Below are 10,653 nucleotides of genomic sequence, written 5' to 3' on the forward strand. Positions count from 1 at the left end.
CAGCGCATTGTGAATACTCAGCCTGTGCCTGTTATCGATCTGTGATTTACTGTTGGCGTGTCTGTGATTCACCGCTATGGTCTAGGACCCACAGTCACAGCGAATGTCTGTGATTCATTGTCACCGTAGTTGTCTGTGCTCTCCAATCACAAATCACCCTCTGCTCTTACTCTTTGACAGTTTTTTTCCACAGCAACAGATATGAATGCAGTGCTTTCAACCATTAGACCTCCAACACTGGAAAGCCAGATTAGCACATCAAGTTGTTTCTCAGAGGAGTCACATCAGGCAGAAAGCACAATTATTTTTTTGGGATTTTCTCAATGATGTTAAATTGCCAGGTGGTAGTTCAATATAATGGGTAATGAACTGGCAAGGAGACATGGCAAGGAGAACTCAACAACTGTACAGCTGAATGTGATATGTATGCTTAGTGCTTCTATTATATAATTGTATAAATCATATTATTGTTATATGTGTACAACTGTGCTGTTTGTAACTGTGGATCCTATGTTCAGACATGCCTCAGATCTCTGGCTCTGGGAGCTGCAGCAGAACTGCAGCAGAGATCAGCTGCTCCTGTGAGAGCCGTGGGAATCCCTCTCCCAGCATGGAGTGGCGTGTGTCTGGACTGCGGGTCACTAACTCTACTGACAGAGTCATCAGGGAGGAGCAGCTGGGGAACACAGGCCTGAGGAGCTCCCTCACCATGCGCCAATCACAGGGAGACACGCCCACTCTCCTCTGCGTCAGCACCAACACTCTCGGCTCCTCCAGCCTCCAGCTCCACCTCCCGTCTCCACAGCAACACTCAGGTATTTACATATATGGCTGTTCTTAAAACTTGACTTTTACCGTATGTCGTAAAGCCTAAATAGCACTGTTATAAATATAATGTAACCCCTATTATTATCATTCAAAAGTGTTTCTACTTTTTCAGACACAGTCCACAAATTTTCTTATTCTGGTTTTGTATGAACCAGAATCTGTAAGATCTGAATTTGATGAAATAGAATTGGAGGGGCAGAGTACTCTGACTGTTATGAATAATTTAAAATGAGGGGATCCAGTTTACTCTGATTATAAAGCACTTTTTAAGTGCTGGATATCTATAAATAAGTCATGTCTGATGATGTCTTTCAATAAGTCTTTTAGGCATGAATGAGATCCAAGCATAATTACTTTTTTTTTTTCAGGATTCACTTGCAATCCACTATTACTTATTATAAACGTAGGACTGATTTGTCTGTATGTGCTGACTGTTGGATTCTGTATCCACAAAAATAAAAGGTACAGTCATCTTGATCTTACTGCTGATAAAATATATAATTACCATAGTCTCTGACCAGATACTGAGAGGCAATTATGCTTTCAGTAAAATATTTTAAAAGTTGAAACTATCCCATCCAGTAAATGCATGTGGCTTGCAGAGACATGCTGGATAAGCAGAGGCAATAACACATTCTCTCTCTACTCTGATTTCCATGTCTCCAGGTTGTCTAGAAGACTGAAGGTGAGTATCACCATCTTTTATTCTTCTTCCTCATCTGAAACACTCTGTCTGCAGCTCAGCCTGATTTCAACTCTATTTTACATTCACACCATCTGTGTGTCTTTTCCTTTAAAGGGAGGGAGGGACGGGGACACATATGCCAGTCTGCAGCTTTCCAACATCAGCCCTGAGTATGACGTGCTGCAGGTGAGCAAGTGTGACACTGAGAAATACACACCAGGGGGCGCCACTATGCTCATATTTACGAAAACTCATATTTATGAAAATGAAATGTATGTAGATTCCCTCAGTATCGGAGCTGTGTGTAGTAAAGACAGGATGAGATCTGTATTAGTTTTTAATCACTCAGTCCAAACAGAGGAGAAAACCTCACAGACTCAGCTGAAGGGCTAAAATGCTATTTTCTTGCCTTTAATGTTGATGCAGAAGCCTTTTGTTCTTTTCAAAAAATGGAAGTCTTAAGCCATCACCGTGAAGTGTCCAGACTAAGGCTGAATCCACTGATCCTCCAACAAGTTCACTTGGCATCACTCTCACCTCCCACAATGGGTCCTTTGCTGGCATTATAAAATTTTAAATGGGGGATAATATACAAGTCAGATCTTTAATCTGATTGGTTATCACACCATGTTCCTCATCCCACTGTTCAATTTGTTTTCTTACCTCTTGTCGCTACCTATCCCAACATGCCTTGCAGACTAAAGAATTGTCTCTCATTGACAATGAAGAGAGGCGATTATAAATTGGCTTCTCGTTGGATGATATGTGCCTTCACTGTTGAAATTCAAAGAATGCATACATAATTGGAAATATTTTTTTTAATTTTACGAGTTTATGCAGAGCTCATTTTGTAATAAAAAAAGTTTTGTCTTTCCACTTTTTCCTGTATGCAGCTCAGCCTGATTTCACCTCTGTTTTACATTCACACCATCTGTGTGTCTTTTCCTTTAAAGGGAGGGAGGGACGGGGACACATATGCCAGTCTGCAGCTCCCCAACATCAGCCCTGACTATGACGTGCTGCAGGTGAGCAAGTGTGATACAGAGAAATACACACCAGGGGGCGCCACTATGCTCATATTTATGAAAACTCATATTTATGAAAATGAAATGTATGCAGATTCCCTCAGTATCAGAGATGCGTGTAGTAAAGACAGGATGAGATCTGCATCTGTCTTTAATCACTCAGTCCAAACAGAGGAGAAAACCTCATAGACTCAGCTGAAGGGCTAAAATGCTATTTTCTTGCCCTTAATGTTGATGCAGAAGCCTTTTGTTCTTTTCAAGAAATGGAAGTCTTAAGCCATCACACTGAAGTGTCCAGACTAAGGCTGAATCCACTGATCCTCCAACAAGTTCACTTGGCATCGCTCTCGCCTCCCACGATCGCTTGCGGGCATAGTAAAATTTTAAATGGGGGATAATATACAAGTCAGATCTTTAATCTGATTGGTTATCACACCATGTTCCTCATCCCACTGGTCACTTTGTTTTCTTACCGCTTGTCGCTACCTATCCCAACATGCCTTGCAGATGTAAGGAATTGTCTCTCATTGACAATGAAGAGAGGCGATTATAAATTGGCTTCTCTTCAGAGGATATGTGGCTTCACTGTTAAAATTCAAAGAATGCATACATAATTGGATATATATTTTTTTTTAATTTTACAAGTTTATGAAGCGTTAATTTTGTAATAAAATGGTTTTGTCTTTCCACTTTTTCCTCTTCATATGAACATAGGCACTGCCCTGAAACTATGCCGGTTCATGCACTAAGGTGTTCCATTAAATAACCATGAACCTGTGTGTGTGTGTGTGCGTGTGCTGTATATGTTAGGTAAAAAACAAGCATCAGAAAGACACAGGGACTACACAAGAAGAGAACGATGATTACCAGAACCTTGAATATGGAAACAAACCAGATTCAGGGGCTAATTAAAAATGTGAGCGTGTTGTGTTTCTTTTATAGCAGATGTATTTTTGTGTTAAAAACAAACAAAAAAAAACACAGAATGTTGAGGGTAATGTTTATCTATCTGTCCTAAGAGCATTTTTATAACATGCAGAGATGTTTATTTAGTATTTATCCTGAAGAATAGAATCTAGTTTTTTTCATTTTTCATTCTTTTAACAGAATCACTATGTTTGTACACTGCACTTGCATCCTTTGTGCTTTAATGACTGTATGCCATAGGTTGTCGCATAAATTCGGCTGCTGTCTGTTTTTGAGAACACCAAATCAAAATTGCATCCTCATGGATTTTCAAAGAATGTTACATTGTGCTCTAGGGATGTGATACGTTTTTAAAAAGTCCCTTGTCCCCCTCCTGAATTTGGAAAGCTGGTTTTCAGTCATTCTGCATCTTATGGTTCAAACAGTCTGCTGAAAAGCTTAAAGGAGAAAGACTAATATCAATTACTGATTTCAAACATGGAATTCATGACTCAGGGACTGACGTATGCTCCTGTATTTAGCCTCTGCTCTGCTCTTTAATTTCTATTATACTATTGTCTCACTGCACATTTGTTGTTTGTAACTTCATTGGCAACTGTCTTAATGGGTAACTCTGTATTTTATGTCAGGTCCCCCTTGTAAAAGAGATCAATCAGAATGGGGTACTGCTGGTTAAATAAAAATTAAATAAATATTAAATAAAGATTTAATAAATATTTGCATCCTGGTGCAGTGCCTCGTCTTTTTTCCTGTCTCATTCGGATGTTTCTCTGCTGTCCGTTTGTGTGTTGGACATTAATGCGAATTTGCTTATTTTAAATAAGCTGTAAAGACAGACTCTGTTGCTGAGTTTGGCATTTAAGCATATTCAAATTATTGTACTGAGACAGAGAAAAAGTTCAGAAGCTTTTTCAGATGAAAGTGCAAATGTTGCACTTACATGTAGCCACATATTTTCTATGCATGTTAGACAAATATATTTGCAGCTTCTCGTTCCGAGCAAAAAGCCACATATGAGCAGTTCCTCTTTTGTGTGCATTTACACTTGTGCTCTGCATGCTGTGGGTCAGTGTGCAGTGGAGATAGACTGGATATTCTTCTGTTCTACAGTAAGTACATTTCCACCTGTGTAGCGCTTGGTTTAATCAAACTACAGATTATCTTTATACTGCCTCTATCATTAGCATTTAATTAAAAAGAACTACTCTGAAGCTCATATATCATGTCAATAATGAAACCGTTTTATGATCATTTCTTCCCAGGATTTGTTGTGGCTCTCAGGGATTTTGTTTTTTTGGCTGAAGATGCAGAAATTACTCTCTCAGCATTTACACTGTATGTCTCACATATTGCAATATATTTTGAGAAATTGAAATTCAGGTAGTATAATGTGTATTTCTGAATTGATTCATATGACAGTCAATATCATGGCAACGTTATGTTAATGATGACACATTGTTCAGTTCACTGCAGATGGATGGTCATTTTTATAAAAAGCCTTTTTTTCATTTTTATCCATAGTCTATTTTAAAGTGTTTTCTTTGATGTTATGTAGAAGTACTGAGTTGCTGCGGTTGTATATATATAAAACAAATTAGATAAAATCAAATCTGTACTTTCATGGACATGTAGGGAAAGCTTTTTCATTAATGAAAAAGTCCTCGGTCCTTAGATATAAATGATCAATTAAAACATTAGAGCCATATTCAATGGAGTTGCAAGGACTTTGCGCTTGCTCACATATTCTAGTCAACAATTAAATAATACACAATTATTTCATAATACATGTCTTGCACATACAGCATATACACATGCAGTATAATCTGTTGATAAATTCAATATCGTTTGATGCTTTGTACTATATAAACGATAAAACGCCATTCTTAATAGTAACTGTTAGGCAGGGCCGAAGTGTTGTTACCAAGTCACACTTACAAATAGCTTCAAGAAATGAGCCACACAGGAAGTGCACTCTCCTTGACCGATGAGGTCTGGTGCTTCAGCCACAAGGGAGCAGCTGTAAAAACTGATTTCATGGGTTTGATTGAACAGGCTGTTCATGGTTTTATCTGTCATGCAACTAATTTTAAAAGATTACATCCTATCACGGCCAATGATTTTGGCTGCTGATCTGTTCACATTCTGAATTATTACAGTACCTTCATCATGACTGCACCTTTACATCAGGAGAACATGAGTACATTCAGTCTGATCACCCAACAGGACGTAAGCATAGTACCTCTGGTCAAATCCTCCAAAATGACCAACATAAGTGTTAGTTAGGCCAGTTACAGCAGTTGTGTGGTTGTGTGAAATTAAAAATGAGAAAAAAGGAAAAAGGGAAACTTAAGATTTTTCTGCACCCCACTGCCCCAACTTTAAATCCCTTCTCCTCAACTTGTTTTTTTATTTCATTGTATGAAAGATCCATCTAATGACGGATATGACAGACCTCAAACCCAGGGTTCTGGCAGAAGAGGATGTCGTGCTGACCACAGCACTGAACTAGCACAGCGGTTATACCGCCACTCTAGTGCATGAGCCAGTTCTCCCGTCAGCACGGAAACACAGGACGCTTATTGTCGAAACGGTCTTGTGTGCTACATTTGCTGCTGTCCATTCATTCTGTAAATAATGTGTAGTTGTGCTAGTTAGGTTATTGCAGGCCTTCCTTACATGCACAAAATATATTTGCTTTATGGGCAGTGTGTTCAAATAGCTTTCCAAAATTGCATGTAATTGCATTTTAATTTCCAAGATAAAAAGGCAATGACTCAGAATAACAGGATTTAAACAGAACAAATAAAATTCAGGTATAATTCTATCTGTCCAATCAGTGAGTCCCTGCTGGTTGATAAAAGGACTGAATAGGAGGTTTGCACACACTGTCTGTCTATTGGTTAATTTGCTGAGTGTGTTTTCGTCATACTTGTTCCTGGTTATGGTTATACACTTTGTTGTACGTCGCTCTGGATAAGAGCGTCTGCCAAATGCCTGTAATGTAATGTTTCTCCTCTCCAGATCAGCTCCACCCAGTGCCTCTGCCCCTCACTAATACTGAGACATGATTGGAGCAGAAAGATTCATCCTCATTGGCTGTCTGCTGCAAGGTGGGGGTTGGTGTGGGTGGAGTTATAGAATGTTCATTGGTACAATACAGAGGACATAAACAATCAGACTTTTCATGGTGATTTGACCAAATAATAACATTCATTTCTTATTGCAAAAAATTAAGAGAAATGAAAGTTGCTTACTACAAAAATGAATATGTAATTATGTAGGAATATACTGTAGTGTACCCAAAAATCAGTCATGCACACAACTATGTGGTCAGAGCATTTGAAAATATCTTATGATGTTTTCAGGTATGAGTTATTAGACATCATAATGTTGCTTTATGTTAATCTATTTTTAACATGAACCAGGCTTGTACAGTATAGAGTTATTTCTCCGTGCTGTAGGATCACCAGTGTAATACTGAGACAGAGCTGTGTTGTCTGTGTTGCAGGAGCTCTGGGCAGGGATTGGGCAGTCTGGATGCCTCAGAGAATAGAAGCTCTGAATGGATCCTGTGTGCTGATTCCCTGCAGATTTGATATACACCCTAATTTTGACAATGATCTGACAGCTGAGGCTAAAGGACTATGGAGAAAAGGAGACAAAGATGGTAAAGAAGTGTTTGATTCCAGTAGAACTGGGACAGCAGCTGAACAGAATACAATTAAAGGAAAATTAATTGGACAACTGCTGATGAAGAACTGCACCACAATTCTGGATGGTTTCCCTTCGTCTTACAATGATGATTATTTCTTCAGATTGGAAGGCTCAAATGGACTAAAGTTCACTTTTCCTAATGGTGTCAAAATTAATGCACAAGGTATTGCATTTGTCATGCCTTTTTCACTGTGTTCCACTGTGTTTATGCCGAGACCCTATGCTTTTAAAATTAGGTACCGGAGATGGAAATGCTGTCCTCTATGAGAAATACACCTTGGCTGTAAAAGAGTAAAGAATGAAAATGACTTGTCTCAAGATTTCACGTTGTAAATACTGCATGTTAGTCAGACACTGTTAATGTGGTGGTTAGTGTGTGCTCTGAGTGCTGTGAGTCTCCAATCCTGAGACAGACAGTGACCTATCCTCATGTCTCCATGTCTCCTAGACTCTCCACCCAAACCCAAGATAACCACAGAGAAGGTGGAGGTGATGGAGGGGACCTCTGTGAGTTTGAAATGTTCTGCTGCAGCACCCTGTCCCGAACTCCCCCCAAATCTGACATGGACCCCCAGGCTGAGTGACAGTGTGAGTCAACTGCAAGAGAATGTGTCTGTGTCTTCTGTTCTGACCTTCACTGCTTCGCACCTCCACCATCGGCAGAATATCACCTGCAGGGCACTTTACACTCTGCAACACGGAAACATTCAGAAGATGTCTGAGGCCAGTCTAACTCTCAGAGTTCTATGTAAGTGAGCTGGATTTGAATGTATTACTCTTAGATTTTATAATAATAATAATAATAATAATAATAATAATATGTTTCATTAAAAAAATACTTTTTTGTAGCTTTTCACTGAATGGTCAGTATGCTGAATTAATAAAATAATTAAATAAGGACAATTAATGCAATGATATAATTAAAATTAAAAATGTACATTTACCTGATGTCTGTTTTATCTTTAAAAGAAATTCTATCACCTTTAAACTTTGGGGCATCAATGCTATATTCCCTCGTCACATGCCATATTTTTAAATCTGCTAGATTGCTCCTAAGAACACCTCAGTGCCCAATCAGGCAGTGTTAGGGGGCAGCTCTGTGACCTACCTGCAGCAGTAATCCCAAAACCCAGCAGTGGCAGAACTACACCTGGTAAAAGTAATGGACAGAGAGAACACTGTAGGAACTGGACAGAACTCACCTAAATGTGACTGAGTCCAGTGGCAGTGAACAGTACTACTGTGAAGCACAAAAATAAACATGGAAAAGAAAAATCAAAACTGTACAGCTAATGTGATATGTTGTTCAGTGCATCATTATATAATTGTTAAATCATATATTGTTATATGGGGGCAGCTGTCATATTAGTAACGTGGATCCTGTGTTCAGACATCCCTCAGATCTCTGGCTCTGGAGCTGCACCCGAACTGCAGGAAGTCGCTGCTTCTCCTGTGAGAGCCGGGGGAACCTCTCCAGCAGGGTAGTGGCGTGTTCTGGACTGGGGCGGGTCCAACTTCATACTGACAGAGTCATAGGGAAGACAGCGGGGGAACACGGGCCCTTTAGGAGCTCCCTCACATGCGCCCAAATCACAGGGAAGACACGCCCTCTCTCCTTGCGATCGCCCAACACTCTGGGGCTCCGCCAGCCTCCACTCCCCTCCCTCTCCAGCAACACTCGGGTTTTTTACATATTGGCTGTTCTTAAAACTTAAAAAGCTTTTACTAGGGGGCCCAAAGCCTAAATAGCACTGTTCAAAAATTTAATGTAACCCCTGTTATTATCATTCAAAAGTGTTTCTATTTTTTCAGACATAGTCACCAATTTCTTATTTCTGGTTTTGTATGAACCAGAATCTGTAAGACCTAATTGATGAATAGAAGGGGGAAGGGGCAGGAGTACTCTGACTGTGTTTTAATATTTACAATTGGGGATCCTTTTTCTCTGATTATAAAGCACTTTTTAGTGCTGGAAATCTATAAATAAGTAATGTCTTGATGACGTCTTTCAATAAGTCTTTTAGGCATGAATTAGATCCAACCATAATGACTTTTTTTTTGTTTTTTTCAGGATTCACTTGCAATCACTATTACTTATTATAAACGTAGGATTGATTTGTCTGTATGTGCTGACTGTTGGATTCTGTATCCACAAAATAAAGGTACAGTTATCTTGATCTTACTGCTGATATAATATATAATTACCATAGTCTCTGACCAACTACTGAGAGGCAATTATGCTTTCAGTAAAATATTTTAGCAGTCAAAACTATCCCATCCAGTAAATGCATGTGGCTTGCAGAGACATGCTGGATAAGCAGAGGCAATAACACATTCTCTCTCTACTCTGATTTCCATGTCTCCAGGTTGTCTAGAAGACTGAAGGTCAGTCTCACAATCCTTTCCTCTTCTTCCTCATCTGAAACACTCTGTCTGCAGCTCAGCCTGATTTCACCTCTATTTTACATTCACACCACCTGTGTGTCTTTTCCTTTAAAGGGAGGGAGGGACGGGGACACATATGCCAGTCTGCAGCTTTCCAACATCAGCCCTGACTATGACGTGCTGCAGGTGAGCAAGTGTGACACTGAGAAATATACACCAGGGGGTGCCACTATGCTCATATTTACGAAAACTCATATTTATGAAAATTAAATGTATGTAGATTCCCTCAGTATCGGAGCTGTGTGTAGTAAAGACAGGATGAGATCTGTATTACTTTTTAATCACTCAGTCCAAACAGAGGAGAAAACCTCACAGACTCAGCTGAAGGGCTAAAATGCTATTTTCTTGCCCTTAATGTTGATGCAGAAGCCTTTTGTTCTTTTCAAAAAATGGAAGTCTTAAGCCATCACACTGAAGTCTCCAGACTAAGGCTGAATCCACTGATCCTCCAACAAGTTCACTTGGCATCGCTCTCGCCTCCCACAATCGATGCGGGCATAGTAAAATTTTAAATGGGGGATAATATATAAGTCAGATCTTTAATCTGATTGGTTATCACACCATGTTCCTCATCCCACTGGTCACTTTGTTTTCTTACCTCTTGTCGCTACCTATCCCAACATGCCTTGCAGATGTAAGGAATTGTCTCTCATTGACATGAAGAGAGGCGATATAAATTGGCTTCTCTTCAGAGGATATGTGGCTTCACTGTTAAAATTCAAGAATGCATACATAACTGGATATATATTTTTTTTAATTTACAGTTTTATGAAGCGTTAATTTGTAATAAAACGGGTTTTGTCTTTCCACTTTTTTCCTCTCATATGAAACATAGGCACTGCCCTGAGACTATGCCGGTTCGTGCACTAAGGTGTTCCTTTAAATAACCATGAACCTGTGTGTGTGTGTGTGTGTGTGTGTGTGCGTGTGCTGTATATGTTAGGTAAAAAACAAGCATCAGAAAGACACAGGGACTACACAAGAAGGAAAAGATGATTACCAGAACCTGGAATATGGAAACAGACCAGA

General features: G+C 39.4%; 1 protein-coding gene and 1 long non-coding RNA gene across 2 annotated transcripts; both read left to right on the forward strand.

The window, feature by feature from the left end:
* The first annotated feature begins 217 nt into the window (after nt 1-217).
* On the forward strand, nt 218-1,946 carry LOC135246254 (sialic acid-binding Ig-like lectin 10). Its single transcript, XM_064319755.1, has 5 exons — nt 218-424; nt 519-815; nt 1,197-1,290; nt 1,495-1,513; nt 1,628-1,946. Exons 1-5 carry the CDS (start codon nt 358-360, stop codon nt 1,904-1,906), a joined length of 756 nt encoding a protein of 251 aa, XP_064175825.1. The 5' UTR covers nt 218-357; the 3' UTR covers nt 1,907-1,946.
* A 498-nt stretch (nt 1,947-2,444) lies between these two features.
* LOC135246253 (uncharacterized) lies at nt 2,445-4,185 on the forward strand. Its single transcript, XR_010327577.1, has 2 exons — nt 2,445-2,538; nt 3,349-4,185. It is a non-coding gene; the product is annotated as an uncharacterized LOC135246253 (long non-coding RNA).
* Nucleotides 4,186-10,653: the final 6,468 nt, after the last annotated feature.

The sequence above is a fragment of the Anguilla rostrata genome, unplaced genomic scaffold (assembly GCF_018555375.3).
Source record: "Anguilla rostrata isolate EN2019 unplaced genomic scaffold, ASM1855537v3 scaf0095, whole genome shotgun sequence".
Classification (NCBI taxonomy): Eukaryota; Metazoa; Chordata; class Actinopteri; order Anguilliformes; family Anguillidae; genus Anguilla; species Anguilla rostrata.